This window comes from Indicator indicator, chromosome 36 (genome assembly GCF_027791375.1).
Source record: "Indicator indicator isolate 239-I01 chromosome 36, UM_Iind_1.1, whole genome shotgun sequence".
Lineage (NCBI taxonomy): Eukaryota > Metazoa > Chordata > Aves > Piciformes > Indicatoridae > Indicator > Indicator indicator.
Genome location: NC_072045.1, coordinates 3,931,190 through 3,952,154, shown reverse-complemented (window position 1 = coordinate 3,952,154; position 20,965 = coordinate 3,931,190). Strand labels below are relative to the sequence as shown.

Below are 20,965 nucleotides of genomic sequence, written 5' to 3'. Positions count from 1 at the left end.
CTCAGGAACATCTACTGCAGCTCTTGGCACCACCACACCAAAGGACACAGCAGCAGCTCCCAGCACCAGCCCTGCACAAACCTCCTCTGCTCCACACACAAGCAAAGCTCTGGCCATGACTTTAAGTCCTGCTTTGAGCACTTCCAGGGCTGTGACCACCTCTACACCAACCTCTCCCTTGGCCTCAATCTCCACTGCGACTTCTAGAGGCAGCTCAACCCTTGAGGCCAGGACTGCTGCAAGCTCAGCAATGCCAGAAACCTCCAGCACTGCTGCCATGACCACTTCTGCTCCTCACCCTACAGCTGCAGCCTCTTCCTCTCCACCACAAACCACTGCTGCTGAGACAACCTCCACACTCGTGACCACCACAGCAGAAGTGTCCACTTCTGAATCTACAACTTCCACTGCAGTCCCTTCCAGCTCCTCAGGAACATCTACAGAAGCTCTTGGCACCACCACAGCCATGCACACAACAGCAGCTCCCAGCACCAGCACAGCAGAAATCTCCTCCTCTGCTCCACACACAGGCACAGCTCCTGCAACCACAGCAACTCTTCCTCTCAGCACTACTCAGGCAGTGACCACCTCTCTGCCAGCCTCTACTCTGGCCACAACCTCCACCTCCACTGCTCCAGGGACAACAATCCTTGAGGCCACCACTGCAAGCTCAACCATGATGCAGACCTCCAGCACTGCTGCCATGACCACTTCTGCTCCTCACACTACAGCTGCAGCCTCTTCCTCTCCACCACAAACATCTACTGCTGAGACAACCTCCACACTGGTGCCCACCACAGCAGAAGTGTCCACTCCTGAATCTACAACATCCACTGCTGTCACTCCCAGCTCCTCAGGAACATCTACTGCAGCTCTTGGCACCACCACACCAAAGTACACAGCAGCAGCTCCCAGCACCAGCCCTGCACAAACCTCCTCTGCTCCACACTCAAGCACAGCTCCTGACACCTCCTTTACTCCTACTCACAGCACTTCCAGGGCTGTCACCACATCTACACCAACCTCTGCGATGGTCACAACCTCCACTGCTACTGCTGCAGGGACTTCAACTCCTGAGGCCACCACTGCTGCAAGCTCAACTGTGATGGAGACCTCCAGCACTGCTGCCATGACCACTTCCTCTCCTCACACTACAGCTGCAGCCTCTTCCTCTCCACCACAAACCTCTACTCCGGAGACAACCTCCACACTTGTGTCCACCACAGCAGAAGTGTCCACTTCGGAATCTACAACTTCCACTGCAGTCCCTCCCAGCTCCTCAGGAACATCTACAGAAGCTCTTGGCACCACCACAGCCATGCACACAACAGCAGCTCCCAGCACCAGCACAGCAGAAATCTCCTCCTCTGCTCCACACACAAGCACAGCTCCTGCAACCACAGCAACTCTTCCTCTCAGCACTACTCAGGCAGTGACCACCTCTCTGCCAGCCTCTACTCTGGCCACAACCTCCACCTCCACTGCTCCAGGGACAGCAACCGTTGAGGCCACCATGGCTGTGACCATGATGGAGACCTCCAGAACTGCTGCCATGAGCACTTCCTCTCCTCAGACTACAGCTGCAGCCTCTTCCTCTCCACCACAAACCTCTACTGCTGAAAGAACCTCTACAGTTCTGTCCAGCACAGCAGAATTGTTCACAGCAGAACCTACAACAACAACTGCAGTCACTCCTGACAGAGCTGCAACATCTACTGCAGCTCTGGGAACCACCACAGCCATGCACATAACAGCAGCTCCCAGCACCAGACCTGCACAAACCTCCTCTGCTCCACACTCAAGCACAGCTCTGACCACTGCTCCTCTCAGCACTACTCAGAGAGTGACCACGTCTACACCAACCTCTACTCTGGCCACAACCTCCACCTCCACTGCTCCAGGGACAGCAGCCCTTGAGGCCACCACTGCTGTGACCATGATGGAGACCTCCAGCACTGCTGCCATGACAACTTCTGCTCCTCACACTATAGCTGCAGCCTCTTCCTCACCACCACAAACCACTGCTGCTGAGACAACCTCCACTCTTGTCTCCAGCACAGCAGAAGTGTCCACTCCAGAAGCTGTAGGAACCATTTCAGTCACTCCCAGCTCCTCAGGAACATCTACTGCAGCTCCTCTCTCCACATCACCAAAGGACACAATAGCAGCTCCCAGTATCAGCCCTGCACAAACCTCCTCTACTCAACACACAAGCACAGCTCTGACCACTACTGCTCTGAGCACTACTCAGACAGTGACCACCTCTCTGCCAGCCTCTACTCTGGCCACAACCTCCACCTCCATTGCTCCTGAGACATCTACCCTTGAGGCCACCACTGCTGTGACCATGATGGAGACCTCCAGCACTGCTGCCATGAGCACTTCTGCTCCTCACACTACAGCTGCAGCCTCTTCCTCTCCACCACAAACATCTACTCCTGAGACAACCTCTAGAATTACTTCAACCACCTCAGAAACTTCCAGGACCTCTGCACTCACTCCCAGCAGAGCTGAAACATCTACTGCAGGGCTTGGAACCACCACACCTATGGTGACAACAGCTCCCAGCAGCAGCTTGGCAGACACCTCCTCCTCTGCTCCTCCTGCAAGCACAGCTCTGACCACCACCTTTGCTCCTACTCTCAGCACTGTAAAGGCTCTGATCATATCTACACCAACCTCTACTTTGCTTTCAACCTCCATCTCCTCTGCTCCACACACATCAACCCCTGAGGCCACCACTGCTGTAAGAATGATGGAGACCTCCAGCACTGCTGCCATGACCACTTCTGCTCCTCACACTACAGCTGCAGCTTCTTCCTCTCCAACACTAACCACTGCTGCTGAGACAACCTCCACACTCGTGACCACCAGAGCAGAATTGTCCCCTTCAGAGGATGCAACTTCCACTGCAGTCCCTTCCAGCTCCTCAGGAACATCTACAGAAGCTCTTGGCACCACCACAGCCATGCACACAACAGCAGCTCCCAGCACCAGCACAGCAGAAATCTCCTCCTCTGCTCCACACACAGGCACAGCTCCTGCAACCACAGCAACTCTTCCTCTGAGCAGCACTGAGAGACTGACCAAGTCTACACCAACCTCTACTCTGGCCACAACCTCCACCTCCATTGCTCCTGAGACATCAACCCTTGAGGGCACCACTGCTGTGACCATGATGGAGACCTCCAGCACTGCTGCCATGAGCACTTCTGCTCCTCACACTACAGCTGCAGCCTCTTCCAATATAACACAAACCACTGCTGCTGAGACAACCTCCACAATTCCCACAAGCAGCACAAGATTCTCCACCTCAGAGGGCACAGCTTCCACTGCAGTCACTCCCAGCTCCTCAGGAACATCTACTGCAGCTCTTGGCACCACCACAGCCATGCACACAGCAGCAGCTCCCAGCACCAGCCCTGCACAAACCTCCTCTGCTCCACACTCAAGCACAGCTCCTGACACCTCCTTTACTCCTACTCACAGCACTTCCAGGGCTGTCACCACATCTACACCAACCTCTGCGATGGTCACAACCTCCACTGCTACTGCTGCAGGGACTTCAACTCCTGAGGCCACCACTGCTGGAAGCTCAACTGTGATGGAGACCTCCAGCACTGCTGCCATGACCACTTCCTCTCCTCAGACTACAGCTGCAGCCTCTTCCTCTCCACCACAAACCACTGCTGCTGAGACAACCTCCACACTCGTGACCACCACAGCAGAAGTGTCCACTTCTGAATCTACAACATCCACTGCAGTCCCTTCCAGCTCCTCAGGAACATCTACAGAAGCTCTTGGCACCACCACAGCCATGCACACAACAGCAGCTCCCAGCACCAGCACAGCAGAAATCTCCTCCTCTGCTCCACACACAAGCACAGCTCCTGCAACCACAGCAACTCTTCCTCTCAGCACTACTCAGACAGTGACCACCTCTACACCAACCTCTACTCTGGCCACAACCTCCATCTCCTCTGCTCCAGGGACAGCAACCCTTGAGGCCACCACTGCTGTGACCATGATGGAGACCTCCAGCACTGCTGCCATGACCACTTCTGCTCCTCACACTACAGCTGCAGCCTCTTCCTCTCCACCACAAACCTCTACTCCTGAGACAACCTCCAGTCTTGTCTCCAGCACAGCAGAAGTGTCCACTCCAGAACCTTTAGGAACCATTTCAGTCACTCCCAGCTCCTCAGGAACATCTACTGCAGCTCCTCTCTCCACATCACCAAAGGACACAATAGCAGCTCCCAGTATCAGCCCTGCACAAACCTCCTCTGCTCCACACGCAAGCACAGCTCCTGACACCTCCTTTACTCCTACTCACAGCACTTTCAGGGCTGTCACCACATCTACACCAACCTCTGCCTTGGCCTCAATCTCCACTGCCACTTCTAGAGGCACTTCAACCCTTGAGTCCTCAACTGCTGCAAGCTCAGCAATGGCAGAAACCTCCAGCACTGCTGCCATGACCACTTCTGCTCCTCACACTACAGCTGCAGCCTCTTCCTCTCCACCACAAACATCTACTCCTGAGACAAACTCTAGAATTACTTCAACCACCTCAGAAACTTCCAGGACCTCTGCACTCACTCCCAGCAGAGCTGAAACATCTACTGCAGGGCTTGGAACCACCACACCTATGGTGACAACAACAGCTCCCAGCAGCAGCTTGGCAGACACCTCCTCCTCTGCTCCTCCTGCAAGCACAGCTCTGACCACCACCTTTGCTCCTACTCTCAGCACTGTAAAGGCTCTGATCATATCTACACCAACCTCTACTTTGCTTTCAACCTCCATCTCCTCTGCTCCACACACATCAACCCCTGAGGCCACCACTGCTGTAAGAATGATGGAGACCTCCAGCACTGCTGCCATGACCACTTCTGCTCCTCACACTACAGCTGCAGCCTCTTCCTCTCCAACACTAACCACTGCTGCTGAGACAACCTCCACACTCGTGACCACCACAGCAGAATTGTCCCCTTCAGAGGATGCAACTTCCACTGCAGTCCCTCCCAGCTCCTCAGGAACATCTACAGAAGCTCTTGGCACCACCACAGCCATGCACACAACAGCAGCTCCCAGCACCAGCACAGCAGAAATCTCCTCCTCTGCTCCACACACAGGCACAGCTCCTGCAACCACAGCAACTCTTCCTCTCAGCACTACTCAGACAGTGACCACCTCTCTGCCAGCCTCTACTCTGGCCACAACCTCCACCTCCACTGCTCCAGGGACAACAATCCTTGAGGTCACCACTGCTGGAAGCTCAACCATGATGGGGACCTCCAGCACTGCTGCCATGAGCACTTCTGCTCCTCACACTACAGCTGCAGCCTCTTCCTCTCCACCACAAACCTCTACTCCTGAGACAACCTCTAGAATTACTTCAACCACCTCAGAAACTTCCAGGACCTCTGCACTCACTCCCAGCAGAGCTGAAACATCTACTGCAGGGCTTGGAACCACCACACCAATAGTGACAACAACAGCTCCCAGCAGCAGCTTGGCAGACACCTCCTCCTCTGCTCCTCCTGCAAGCACAGCTCTGACCACCACCTTTGCTCCTACTCTCAGCACTTCCATGGCTGTAACCACATCTACACCAGTCTCTCCTATGGCCACAACCTCCACTCTAACTGCTCCAGAGACATCAACCCTTGAGTCCACCACTGCTGTGACCATGATGGAAACCTCCAGCACTGCTGCCATGAGCACTTCTGCTCCTCACACTACAGCTGCAGCCTCTTCTTCTCCTGTACAAACCACTGCTGCTCTTCAGACAACCTCCAATCTTGTCTCCAGCACAGCAGAAGTGTCCACTTCAGGAGCTGTAGGAACCACTTCAGTCCCTCCCAGCTCCTCAGGAACATCTACAGAAGCTCTTGGCACCACCACAGCCATGCACACAACAGCAGCTCCCAGCACCAGCACAGCAGAAATCTCCTCCTCTGCTCCACACACAAGCACAGCTCCTGCAACCACAGCAACTCTTCCTCTCAGCACTACTCAGACAGTGGCCACCTCTCTGCCAGCCTCTACTCTGGCCACAACCTCCACCTCCACTGCTCCAGGGACAGCAACCCTTGAGGCCACCACTGCTGTGACCATGATGGAGACCTCCAGCACTGCTGCCATGACCACTTCTGCTCCTCACACTACAGCTGTAGCCTCTTCTTCTCCACCACAAACCTCTACTGCTGAGACAACCTCCAGATTTGTCTCCAGCAGAGCAGAACTGTCCACTTCAGAAGCTGTAGGAACCACTGCAGTCTCTCCCAGCTCCTCAGGAACATCTATAGAAGCTTTTAGCACCACCACAGCCATGCACACAACAGCAGCTCCCTCTAGCACAGCAGAAATCTTCTCCTCCGCTCTTCCTGCAAGCAGAGCTCTGAGCACCACCTTTGCTCCTACTCTCAGCACTTCCATGGCTGTAACCACATCTACACCATCCTCATCTGTGGCTGCAACCTCCACTACTGCTGTTCAAGGGACTGCAGCTCTTGAGGCCACCACTGCTGTAGCCATGATGGAGACCTCCAGCACTGCTGCCATGAGCACTTCTGCTCCTCACACTACAGCTGCAGCCTCTACCACTCCAGAACAGAAGTTTGCTCTTCAAACAACCTCCACAAATCCCTCAATCATCACAGAATTCTCCACCTCAGAAGGTGCAACTCCCATTGCAGTCACTCCCAGCTCCTCAGGAACATCTACAGAAGCTCTTGGCACCACCACAGCCATGCACACAACAGCAGCTCCCTCTAGTACAGAAGGAACCTCCTCTGCTCCTGCAAGCACAGCTCTGACAACCACGTTTGCTCCTACTCGCAGCACTTCCATGGCTGTAACCACATCTACACCAACCTCTACTTTGCTTTCCACCTCCACCTCCACTGCTCCACACACATCTACTCTTGAGGCCACCACTGCTGTAACCATGATGGAAACCTCCAGCACTGCTGCCATGAGCACTTCTGCTCCTCACACTACAGCTGCAGCCTCTTCGTTTCCTGCACAAACCACTGCTGCTCTTCAGACAACCTCCACTCTTGTCTCCACCATAGCAGAAGTGTCCACTCCAGAAGCTGTAGGAACCACTTCAGTCCCTCCCAGCTCCTCAGGAACATCTACTGCAACTCTGAGATCCACCACACCAAAGGTCACAACAGCAGCTCCCAGCACCAGCACAGCAGAAATCTCCTCCTCTGCTCCACACACAAGCACAGCTCCTGCAACCACAGCAACTCTTCCTCTCAGCACTACTCAGACAGTGACCACCTCTCTGCCAGCCTCTACTCTGGCCACAACCTCCACCTCCACTGCTCCAGGGACAACAATCCTTGAGGTCACCACTGCTGCAAGCTCAACCATGATGGAGACCTCCAGCACTGCTGCCATGAGCACTTCTGCTCCTCACACTACAGCTGCAGCCTCTTCCTCTCCACCACAAACCTCTACTCCTGAGACAACCTCTAGAATTACTTCAACCACCTCAGAAACTTCCAGGACCTCTGCACTCACTCCCAGCAGAGCTGAAACATCTACTGCAGGGCTTGGAACCACCACACCTATGGTGACAACAACAGCTCCCAGCAGCAGCTTGGCAGACACCTCCTCCTCTGCTCCTCCTGCAAGCACAGCTCTGACCACCACCTTTACTCCTACTCTCAGCACTTCCATGGCTGTAACCACATCTACACCAGTCTCTCCTATGGCCACAACCTCCACTCTAACTGCTCCAGAGACATCAACCCTTGAGTCCACCACTGCTGTGACCATGATGGAAACCTCCAGCACTGCTGCCATGAGCACTTCTGCTCCTCACACTGCAGCTGCAGCCTCTTCTTCTCCTGTACAAACCACTGCTGCTCTTCAGACAACCTCCACTCTTGTCTCCAGCACAGCAGAAGTGTCCACTTCAGGAGCTTTAGGAACCACTTCAGTCTCTCCCAGCTCCTCAGGAACATCTACTGCAGATTTTGGCACCACCACAGCCATGCACACAACAGCAGCTCCCAGCACCAGCACAGCAGAAATCTCCTCCTCTGCTCCACACACAAGCACAGCTCCTGCAACCACAGCAACTCTTCCTCTCAGCACTACTCAGACAGTGACCACCTCTACACCAACCTCTACTCTGGCTACAACCTCCATCTCCTCTGCTCCAAGATCAGGAACCCTTGAAGCCACCACTGCTGTAACCATGATGGAGATCTCCAACACTGCTGCCATGACCACTTCTGCTCCTCACACTACAGCTGCAGCCTCTTCCACTGTAGATCAGAAGTTTGCTCTCCAGACAACCACCACAATTCCCTCAACCAGCACAAAATTGTCCACCTCAGAAGGTGCAACGTCCACTGCAGTCACTCCCAGCTCATCTACAGAAGCTCTTGGCACCACCACAGCCATGCACACAACAGCAGCTCCCTCTAGCACAGCAGAAACCTCCTCCTCTACTTCTGCTGCAAGCAGAGCTCTGATCACCACCTTTGCTCGTACTTTCAGCACTTCAAAGGCTCTAATGACATCTACACCAACCTCTCCTATGGCAACAACCTCCACTGCTACTGCTCCAGAGACATCAACTCTTGAGGCTACCACTGCTGTGACCATGATGGAGACCTCCAGCACTGCTGCCATGACCACTTCTGCTCCTCACACTACAGCTGCAGCCTCTTCCTCTCCACCACAAACCTCTACTCCTGAGACAACCTCTAGAATTACTTCAACCACCTCAGAAACTTCCAGGACCTCTGCACTCACTCCCAGCAGAGCTGAAACATCTACTGCAGGGCTTGGAACCACCACACCTATGGTGACAACAACAGCTCCCAGCAGCAGCTTGGCAGACACCTCCTCCTCTGCTCCTCCTGCAAGCACAGCTCTGACCACCACCTTTGCTCCTACTCTCAGCACTGTAAAGGCTCTGATCATATCTACACCAACCTCTACTTTGCTTTCAACCTCCATCTCCTCTGCTCCATACACATCAACCCCTGAGGCCACCACTGCTGTAAGAATGATGGAGACCTCCAGCACTGCTGCCATGACCACTTCTGCTCCTCACACTACAGCTGCAGCCTCTTCCTCTCCAACACTAACCACTGCTGCTGAGACAACCTCCACACTCGTGACCACCACAGCAGAATTGTCCCCTTCAGAGGATGCAACTTCCAGTGCAGTCCCTCCCAGCTCCTCAGGAACATCTACAGAAGCTCTTGGCACCACCACAGCCATGCACACAACAGCAGCTTCCAGCACCAGCACAGCAGAAATCTCCTCCTCTGCTCCACACACAGGCACAGCTCCTGCAACCACAGCAACTCTTCCTCTCAGCACTACTCAGACAGTGGCCACCTCTCTGCCAGCCTCTACTCTGGCCACAACCTCCACCTCCACTGCTCCAGGGACAGCAACCCTTGAGGCCACCACTGCTGTGAGCATGATGGAGACCTCCAGCACTGCTGCCATGACCACTTCTGCTCCTCACACTACAGCTGCAGCCTCTTCTTCTCCACCACAAACCTCTACTGCTGAGACAACCTCCAGACTTGTCTCCAGCAGAGTAGAACTGTCCACTTCAGAAGCTGTAGGAACCACTGCAGTCTCTCCCAGCTCATCAGGAACATCTATAGAAGCTTTTAGCACCACCACAGCCATGCACACAACAGCAGCTCCCTCTAGCACAGCAGAAATCTTCTCCTCCACTCTTCCTGCAAGCAGAGCTCTGAGCACCACCTTTGCTCCTACTCTCAGCACTTCCATGGCTGTAACCACATCTACACCATCCTCATCTGTGGCTGCAACCTCCACTACTGCTGTTCAAGGGACTGCAGCTCTTGAGGCCACCACTGCTGTAGCCATGATGGAGACCTCCAGCACTGCTGCCATGAGCACTTCTGCTCCTCACACTACAGCTGCAGCCTCTACCACTCCAGAACAGAAGTTTGCTCTTCAAACAACCTCCACAAATCCCTCAATCATCACAGAATTCTCCACCTCAGAAGGTGCAACTCCCATTGCAGTCACTCCCAGCTCCTCAGGAACATCTACAGAAGCTCTTGGCACCACCACAGCCATGCACACAACAGCAGCTCCCTCTAGCAGAGAAGGAACCTCCTCTGCTCCTGCAAGCACAGCTCTGACCACCACGTTTGCTCCTACTCGCAGCACTTCCATGGCTGTAACCACATCTACACCAACCTCTACTTTGCTTTCCACCTCCACCTCCACTGCTCCACACACATCTACTCTTGAGGCCACCACTGCTGTAACCATGATGGAGACCTCCATCACTGCTGCCATGAGCACTTCTGCTCCTCACACTACAGCTGCAGCCTCTTCCTCTCCACCACAAACCTCTACTCCTGAGACAACCTCTAGAATTACTTCAACCACCTCAGAAACTTCCAGGACCTCTGCACTCACTCCCAGCAGAGCTGAAACATCTACTGCAGGGCTTGGAACCACCACACCTATGGTGACAACAGCTCCCAGCAGCAGCTTGGCAGACACCTCCTCCTCTGCTCCTCCTGCAAGCACAGCTCTGACCACCACCTTTGCTCCTACTCTCAGCACTGTAAAGGCTCTGATCATATCTACACCAACCTCTACTTTGCTTTCAACCTCCACCTCCTCTGCTCCACACACATCAACCCCTGAGGCCACCACTGCTGTAAGAATGATGGAGACCTCCAGCACTGCTGCCATGACCACTTCTGCTCCTCACACTACAGCTGCAGCCTCTTCTTCTCCAACACTAACCACTGCTGCTGAGACAACCTCCACACTCGTGACCACCAGAGCAGAATTGTCCCCTTCAGAGGATGCAACTTCCACTGCAGTCCCTTCCAGCTCCTCAGGAACATCTACAGAAGCTCTTGGCACCACCACAGCCATGCACACAACAGCAGCTCCCAGCACCAGCACAGCAGAAATCTCCTCCTCTGCTCCACACACAGGCACAGCTCCTGCAACCACAGCAACTCTTCCTCTGAGCAGCACTGAGAGACTGACCAAGTCTACACCAACCTCTACTCTGGCCACAACCTCCACCTCCATTGCTCCTGAGACATCAACCCTTGAGGCCACCACTGCTGTGACCATGATGGAGACCTCCAGCACTGCTGCCATGACCACTTCTGCTCCTCACACTACAGCTGCAGCCTCTTCCAATATAACACAAACCACTGCTGCTGAGACAACCTCCACAATTCCCACAAGCAGCACAAGATTCTCCACCTCAGAGGGCACAGCTTCCACTGCAGTCACTCCCAGCTCCTCAGGAACATCTACTGCAGCTCTTGGCACCACCACAGCCATGCACACAGCAGCAGCTCCCAGCACCAGCCCTGCACAAATCTCCTCTGCTCCACACTCAAGCACAGCTCCTGACACCTCCTTTACTCCTACTCACAGCACTTCCAAGGCTGTCACCACATCTACACCAACCTCTGCGATGGTCACAACCTCCACTGCTACTGCTGCAGGGACTTCAACTCCTGAGGCCACCACTGCTGCAAGCTCAACTGTGATGGAGACCTCCAGCACTGCTGCCATGACCACTTCTGCTCCTCAAACTACAGCTGCAGCCTCTTCCACTGTAGATCAGAAGTTTGCTCTCCAGACAACCTCCACAGTTCCCTCAACCAGCTCAAAATTGTCCACCTCAGAAGGTGCAACATCCACTGCAGTCACTCCCAGCTCATCTACAGAAGCTCTTGGCACCACCACAGCCATGCACACAACAGCAGCTCCCTCTAGCCAAGCAGAAACCTCCTCCTCTGCTCCACACACAAGCACAGCTCCTGCCACTACTTTTACTCCTACTCTGAGCAATTCTCCAGATGTCACCATAGCTACATCCACCTCTATTACTTCCACTCCCTCCACTGCTACTGCTCCAGGCAGGTCAACCTTTAAGGCCACCACAGTTTTAAGAGCTACAGAGATGGAGACCTCCAGCACTGCTGCCATGACCACTTCTGCTCCTTACACTACAGCTGCAGCCTCTTCCTCTCCACCACAAACCTCTACTCCTGAGACAACCTCCACAATTCCCACAAGCAGCACAAGATTCTCTACCTCAGAGGGCACAGCTTCCACTGCAGTCACTCCCAGCTCCTCAGGAACATCTACTGCAGCTCTTGGCACCACCACAGCCATGCACACAGCAGCAGCTCCCAGCACCAGCCCTGCACAAACCTCCTCTGCTCCACACTCAAGCACAGCTCCTGACACCTCCTTTACTCCTACTCACAGCACTTCCAGGGCTGTCACCACATCTACAGCAACCTCTGCGATGGTCACAACCTCCACTGCTACTGCTGCAGGGACTTCAACTCCTGAGGCCACCACTGCTGGAAGCTCAACTGTGATGGAGACCTCCAGCACTGCTGCCATGACCACTTCCTCTCCTCAGACTACAGCTGCAGCCTCTTCCTCTCCACCACAAACCACTGCTGCTGAGACAACCTCCACACTCGTGACCACCACAGCAGAAGTGTCCACTTCTGAATCTACAACATCCACTGCAGTCCCTTCCAGCTCCTCAGGAACATCTACAGAAGCTCTTGGCACCACCACAGCCATGCACACAACAGCAGCTCCCAGCACCAGCACAGCAGAAATCTCCTCCTCTGCTCCACACACAAGCACAGCTCCTGCAACCACAGCAACTCTTCCTCTCAGCACTACTCAGACAGTGACCACCTCTACACCAACCTCTACTCTGGCCACAACCTCCATCTCCTCTGCTCCAGGGACAGCAACCCTTGAGGCCACCACTGCTGTGACCATGATGGAGACCTCCAGCACTGCTGCCATGACCACTTCTGCTCCTCACACTACAGCTGCAGCCTCTTCCTCTCCACCACAAACCTCTACTCCTGAGACAACCTCCAGTCTTGTCTCCAGCACAGCAGAAGTGTCCACTCCAGAACCTTTAGGAACCATTTCAGTCACTCCCAGCTCCTCAGGAACATCTACTGCAGCTCCTCTCTCCACATCACCAAAGGACACAATAGCAGCTCCCAGTATCAGCCCTGCACAAACCTCCTCTGCTCCACACGCAAGCACAGCTCCTGACACCTCCTTTACTCCTACTCACAGCACTTTCAGGGCTGTCACCACATCTACACCAACCTCTGCCTTGGCCTCAATCTCCACTGCCACTTCTAGAGGCACTTCAACCCTTGAGTCCTCAACTGCTGCAAGCTCAGCAATGGCAGAAACCTCCAGCACTGCTGCCATGACCACTTCTGCTCCTCACACTACAGCTGCAGCCTCTTCCTCTCCACCACAAACATCTACTCCTGAGACAACCTCTAGAATTACTTCAACCACCTCAGAAACTTCCAGGACTTCTGCACTCACTCCTAGCAGAGCTGAAACATCTACTGCAGGGCTTGGAACCACCACACCTATGGTGACAACAACAGCTCCCAGCAGCAGCTTGGCAGACACCTCCTCCTCTGCTCCTCCTGCAAGCACAGCTCTGACCACCACCTTTGCTCCTACTCTCAGCACTGTAAAGGCTCTGATCATATCTACACCAACCTCTACTTTGCTTTCAACCTCCATCTCCTCTGCTCCACACACATCAACCCCTGAGGCCACCACTGCTGTAAGAATGATGGAGACCTCCAGCACTGCTGCCATGACCACTTCTGCTCCTCACACTACAGCTGCAGCCTCTTCCTCTCCAACACTAACCACTGCTGCTGAGACAACCTCCACACTCGTGACCACCACAGCAGAATTGTCCCCTTCAGAGGATGCAACTTCCACTGCAGTCCCTCCCAGCTCCTCAGGAACATCTACAGAAGCTCTTGGCACCAGCACAGCCATGCACACAACAGCAGCTCCCAGCACCAGCACAGCAGAAATCTCCTCCTCTGCTCCACACACAGGCACAGCTCCTGCAACCACAGCAACTCTTCCTCTCAGCACTACTCAGACAGTGACCACCTCTCTGCCAGCCTCTACTCTGGCCACAACCTCCACCTCCACTGCTCCAGGGACAACAATCCTTGAGGTCACCACTGCTGGAAGCTCAACCATGATGGGGACCTCCAGCACTGCTGCCATGAGCACTTCTGCTCCTCACACTACAGCTGCAGCCTCTTCCTCTCCACCACAAACCTCTACTCCTGAGACAACCTCTAGAATTACTTCAACCACCTCAGAAACTTCCAGGACCTCTGCACTCACTCCCAGCAGAGCTGAAACATCTACTGCAGGGCTTGGAACCACCACACCTATGGTGACAACAACAGCTCCCAGCAGCAGCTTGGCAGACACCTCCTCCTCTGCTCCTCCTGCAAGCACAGCTCTGACCACCACCTTTGCTCCTACTCTCAGCACTTCCATGGCTGTAACCACATCTACACCAGTCTCTCCTATGGCCACAACCTCCACTCTAACTGCTCCAGAGACATCAACCCTTGAGTCCACCACTGCTGTGACCATGATGGAAACCTCCAGCACTGCTGCCATGAGCACTTCTGCTCCTCACACTACAGCTGCAGCCTCTTCTTCTCCTGTACAAACCACTGCTGCTCTTCAGACAACCTCCAATCTTGTCTCCAGCACAGCAGAAGTGTCCACTTCAGGAGCTGTAGGAACCACTTCAGTCCCTCCCAGCTCCTCAGGAACATCTACAGAAGCTCTTGGCACCACCACAGCCATGCACACAACAGCAGCTCCCAGCACCAGCACAGCAGAAATCTCCTCCTCTGCTCCACACACAAGCACAGCTCCTGCAACCACAGCAACTCTTCCTCTCAGCACTACTCAGACAGTGGCCACCTCTCTGCCAGCCTCTACTCTGGCCACAACCTCCACCTCCACTGCTCCAGGGACAGCAACCCTTGAAGCCACCACTGCTGTGACCATGATGGAGACCTCCAGCACTGCTGCCATGACCACTTCTGCTCCTCACACTACAGCTGCAGCCTCTACCACTCCAGAACAGAAGTTTGCTCTTCAAACAACCTCCACAAATCCCTCAATCATCACAGAATTCTCCACCTCAGAAGGTGCAACTCCCATTGCAGTCACTCCCAGCTCCTCAGGAACATCTACAGAAGCTCTTGGCACCACCACAGCCATGCACACAACAGCAGCTCCCTCTAGTACAGAAGGAACCTCCTCTGCTCCTGCAAGCACAGCTCTGACAACCACGTTTGCTCCTACTCGCAGCACTTCAATGGCTGTAACCACATCTACACCAACCTCTACTTTGCTTTCCACCTCCACCTCCACTGCTCCACACACATCTACTCTTGAGGCCACCACTGCTGTAACCATGATGGAAACCTCCAGCACTGCTGCCATGAGCACTTCTGCTCCTCACACTACAGCTGCAGCCTCTTCGTTTCCTGCACAAACCACTGCTGCTCTTCAGACAACCTCCACTCTTGTCTCCACCATAGCAGAAGTGTCCACTCCAGAAGCTGTAGGAACCACTTCAGTCCCTCCCAGCTCCTCAGGAACATCTACTGCAACTCTGAGATCCACCACACCAAAGGTCACAACAGCAGCTCCCAGCACCAGCACAGCAGAAATCTCCTCCTCTGCTCCACACACAAGCACAGCTCCTGCAACCACAGCAACTCTTCCTCTCAGCACTACTCAGACAGTGACCACCTCTACACCAACCTCTACTCTGGCCACAACCTCCACCTCCACTGCTCCAGGGACAACAATCCTTGAGGTCACCACTGCTGCAAGCTCAACCATGATGGAGACCTCCAGCACTGCTGCCATGAGCACTTCTGCTCCTCACACTACAGCTGCAGCCTCTTCCTCTCCACCACAAACCTCTACTCCTGAGACAACCTCTAGAATTACTTCAACCACCTCAGAAACTTCCAGGACCTCTGCACTCACTCCCAGCAGAGCTGAAACATCTACTGCAGGGCTTGGAACCACCACACCAATGGTGACAACAACAGCTCCCAGCAGCAGCTTGGCAGACACCTCCTCCTCTGCTCCTCCTGCAAGCACAGCTCTGACCACCACCTTTACTCCTACTCTCAGCACTTCCATGGCTGTAACCACATCTACACCAGTCTCTCCTATGGCCACAACCTCCACTCTAACTGCTCCAGAGACATCAACCCTTGAGTCCACCACTGCTGTGACCATGATGGAAACCTCCAGCACTGCTGCCATGAGCACTTCTGCTCCTCACACTGCAGCTGCAGCCTCTTCTTCTCCTGTACAAACCACTGCTGCTCTTCAGACAACCTCCACTCTTGTCTCCAGCACAGCAGAAGTGTCCACTTCAGGAGCTTTAGGAACCACTTCAGTCTCTCCCAGCTCCTCAGGAACATCTACTGCAGATTTTGGCACCACCACAGCCATGCACACAACAGCAGCTCCCAGCACCAGCACAGCAGAAATCTCCTCCTCTGCTCCACACACAAGCACAGCTCCTGCAACCACAGCAACTCTTCCTCTCAGCACTACTCAGACAGTGACCACCTCTACACCAACCTCTACTCTGGCTACAACCTCCATCTCCTCTGCTCCAAGATCAGGAACCCTTGAAGCCACCACTGCTGTAACCATGATGGAGATCTCCAACACTGCTGCCATGACCACTTCTGCTCCTCACACTACAGCTGCAGCCTCTTCCACTGTAGATCAGAAGTTTGCTCTCCAGACAACCACCACAATTCCCTCAACCAGCACAAAATTGTCCACCTCAGAAGGTGCAACGTCCACTGCAGTCACTCCCAGCTCATCTACAGAAGCTCTTGGCACCACCACAGCCATGCACACAACAGCAGCTCCCTCTAGCACAGCAGAAACCTCCTCCTCTACTTCTGCTGCAAGCAGAGCTCTGATCACCACCTTTGCTCGTACTTTCAGCACTTCAAAGGCTCTAATGACATCTACACCAACCTCTCCTATGGCAACAACCTCCACTGCTACTGCTCCAGAGACATCAACTCTTGAGGCTACCACTGCTGTGACCATGATGGAGACCTCCAGCACTGCTGCCATGACCACTTCCTCTCCTCACACTACAGCTGCAGCCTCTTCCTCTCCACCACAAACCTCTACTCCTGAGACAAACTCTAGAATTACTTCAACCACCTCAGAAACTTCCAGGACCTCTGCACTCACTCCCAGCAGAGCTGAAACATCTACTGCAGGGCTTGGAACCACCACACCAATGGTGACAACAACAGCTCCCAGCAGCAGCTTGGCAGACACCTCCTCCTCTGCTCCTCCTGCAAGCACAGCTCTGACCACCACCTTTGCTCCTACTCTCAGCACAGTAAAGGCTCTGATCATATCTACACCAACCTCTACTTTGCTTTCAACCTCCATCTCCTCTGCTCCACACACATCAACCCCTGAGGCCACCACTGCTGTAAGAATGATGGAGACCTCCAGCACTGCTGCCATGACCACTTCTGCTCCTCACACTACAGCTGCAGCCTCTTCCTCTCCAACACTAACCACTGCTGCTGAGACAATCTCCACACTCGTGACCACCACAGCAGAATTGTCCCCTTCAGAGGATGCAACTTCCAGTGCAGTCCCTCCCAGCTCCTCAGGAACATCTACAGAAGCTCTTGGCACCACCACAGCCATGCACACAACAGCAGCTTCCAGCACCAGCACAGCAGAAATCTCCTCCTCTGCTCCACACACAGGCACAGCTCCTGCAACCACAGCAACTCTTCCTCTCAGCACTACTCAGGCAGTGACCACCTCTCTGCCAGCCTCTACTCTGGCCACGACCTCCACCTCCACTGCTCCAGGGACAGCAACCCTTGAGGCCACCACTGCTGTGAGCATGATGGAGACCTCCAGCACTGCTGCCATGACCACTTCTGCTCCTCACACTACAGCTGCAGCCTCTTCTTCTCCACCACAAACCTCTACTGCTGAGACAACCTCCAGACTTGTCTCCAGCAGAGGAGAACTGTCCACTTCAGAAGCTGTAGGAACCACTGCAGTCTCTCCCAGCTCATCAGGAACATCTATAGAAGCTTTTAGCACCACCACAGCCATGCACACAACAGCAGCTCCCTCTAGCACAGCAGAAATCTTCTCCTCCACTCTTCCTGCAAGCAGAGCTCTGAGCACCACCTTTGCTCCTACTCTCAGCACTTCCATGGCTGTAACCACATCTACACCATCCTCATCTGTGGCTGCAACCTCCACTACTGCTGTTCAAGGGACTGCAGCTCTTGAGGCCACCACTGCTGTAGCCATGATGGAGACCTCCAGCACTGCTGCCATGAGCACTTCTGCTCCTCACACTACAGCTGCAGCCTCTACCACTCCAGAACAGAAGTTTGCTCTTCAAACAACCTCCACAAATCCCTCAATCATCACAGAATTCTCCACCTCAGAAGGTGCAACTCCCATTGCAGTCACTCCCAGCTCCTCAGGAACATCTACAGAAGCTCTTGGCACCACCACAGCCATGCACACAACAGCAGCTCCCTCTAGCAGAGTAGGAACCTCCTCTGCTCCTGCAAGCACAGCTCTGACCACCACGTTTGCTCCTACTCGCAGCACTTCCATGGCTGTAACCACATCTACACCAACCTCTACTTTGCTTTCCACCTCCACCTCCACTGCTCCACACACATCTACTCTTGAGGCCACCACTGCTGTAACCATGATGGAAACCTCCAGCACTGCTGCCATGAGCACTTCTGCTCCTCACACTACAGCTGCAGCCTCTTCTTCTCCTGTACAAACCACTGCTGCTCTTCAGACAACCTCCACTCTTGTCTCCAGCACAGCAGAAGTGTCCACTTCAGGAGGTGTAGGAACCACTTCAGTCCCTCCCAGCTCCTCAGGAACATCTACTGCAGCTTTTGGCACCACCACAGCCATGCACACAACAGCAGCTCCCAGCACCAGCACAGCAGAAATCTCCTCCTCTGCTCCACACACAAGCACAGCTCCTGCAACCACAGCAACTCTTCCTCTCAGCACTACTCAGACAGTGACCACCTCTACACCAACCTCTACTCTGGCCACAACCTCCATCTCCTCTGCTCCAAGCTCAGCAACCCTTGAAGCCACCACTGCTGTAACCATGATGGAGATCTCCAGCACTGCTGCCATGACCACTTCCTCTCCTCACACTACAGCTGCAGCCTCTTCCACTGTAGATCAGAAGTTTGCTCTCCAGACAACCTTCACAGTTCCCTCAACCAGCACAAAATTGTCCACCTCAGAAGGTGCAACATCCACTGCAGTCACTCCCAGCTCATCTACAGAAGCTCTTGGCACCACCACAGCCATGCACACAACAGCAGCTCCCTCTAGCACAGCAGAAACCTCCTCCTCTACTTCTGCTGCAAGCAGAGCTCTGATCACCACCTTTGCTCGTACTTTCAGCACTTCAAATGCTCTAATGACATCTACACCAACCTCTCCTATGGCAACAACCTCCACTGCTACTGCTCCAGAGACATCAACTCTTGAGGCTACCACTGCTGTGACCGTGATGGAGACCTCCAGCACTGCTGCCATGACCACTTCTGCTCCTCACACTACAGCTGCAGCCTCTTCCTCTCCACCACAAACCACTGCTCCTGAGACAACCTCTAGAATTACTTCAACCACCTCAGAAACTTCCAGGACCTCTGCACTCACTCCCAGCAGAGCTGAAACATCTACTGCAGGGCTTGGAACCACCACACCTATGGTGACAACAACAGCTCCCAGCAGCAGCTTGGCAGACACCTCCTCCTCTGCTCCTCCTGCAAGCACAGCTCTGACCACCACCTTTGCTCCTACTCTCAGCACAGTAAAGGCTCTGATCATGTCTACACCAACCTCTACTTTGCTTTCAACCTCCATCTCCTCTGCTCCACACACATCAACCCCTGAGGCCACCACTGCTGTAAGAATGATGGAGACCTCCAGCACTGCTGCCATGAGCACTTCCTCTCCTCACATTACAGCTGCAGCCTCTTCCTCTCCAACACTAACCACTGCTGCTGAGACAACCTCCACACTCGTGACCACCACAGCAGAATTGTCCCCTTCAGAGGATGCAACTTCCACTGCAGTCCCTCCCAGCTCCTCAGGAACATCTACAGAAGCTCTTGGCACCACCACAGCCATGCACACAACAGCAGCTCCCAGCACCAGCACAGCAGAAATCTCCTCCTCTGCTCCACACACAAGCACAGCTCCTGCAACCACAGCAACTCTTCCTCTCAGCACTACTCAGACAGTGACCACTTCTCTGCCAGCCTCTACTTTGGCCACAACCTCCACCTCCACTGTTCCAGGGACAGCAACCCTTGAGGCCACCACTGCTGTGAGCATGATGGAGACCTCCAGCACTGCTGCCATGACCACTTCTGCTCCTCACACTACAGCTGCAGCCTCTTCCTCTCCACCACAAACCTCTACTGCTGAGACAACCTCCAGACTTGTCTCCAGCAGAGCAGAACTGTCCACTTCAGAAGCTGTAGGAACCACTGCAGTCTCTCCCAGCTCATCAGGAACATCTATAGAAGCTTTTAGCACCACCACAGCCATGCACACAACAGCAGCTCCCTCTAGCACAGCAGAAATCTTCTCCTCCACTCTTCCTGCAAGCAGAGCTCTGAGCACCACCTTTGCTCCTACTCTCAGCACTTCCATGGCTGTAACCACATCTACACCATCCTCATCTGTGGCTGCAACCTCCACTACTGCTGTTCAAGGGACTGCAGCTCTTGAGGCCACCACTGCTGTAGCCATGATGGAGACCTCCAGCACTGCTGCCATGAGCACTTCTGCTCCTCACACTACAGCTGCAGCCTCTTCCAATACACCACACACCACTGCTACTGAAACAACTTCGACATCTCTCACCACCACAGCAGAAGTGTCCACTCCAGAAGCTGTAGGAAGCACTTCAGTCACTCCCAGCTCCTCAGGAACATCTACTGCAGCTTCTGTCTCC

The 20,965-nt window shown here is 54.1% G+C and overlaps 1 protein-coding gene across 1 annotated transcript in view; it reads left to right on the top strand.

Annotated features, from left to right (window-relative positions):
• Positions 1 to 20,965, top strand: part of MUC16 (mucin 16, cell surface associated) — a 78,288-nt gene that overhangs the window by 31,239 nt on the left and 26,084 nt on the right. Inside the window, exons 5-12 of the mRNA XM_054396078.1 lie at positions 2,156 to 2,341; positions 6,107 to 6,178; positions 8,527 to 8,569; positions 14,262 to 14,395; positions 15,223 to 15,235; positions 15,942 to 16,012; positions 16,900 to 16,942; positions 19,239 to 19,444. Of these exons, the coding sequence (XP_054252053.1) occupies positions 2,156 to 2,341; positions 6,107 to 6,178; positions 8,527 to 8,569; positions 14,262 to 14,395; positions 15,223 to 15,235; positions 15,942 to 16,012; positions 16,900 to 16,942; positions 19,239 to 19,444 (768 nt within the window). The remainder of the gene's footprint in view (positions 1 to 2,155; positions 2,342 to 6,106; positions 6,179 to 8,526; positions 8,570 to 14,261; positions 14,396 to 15,222; positions 15,236 to 15,941; positions 16,013 to 16,899; positions 16,943 to 19,238; positions 19,445 to 20,965) is intronic.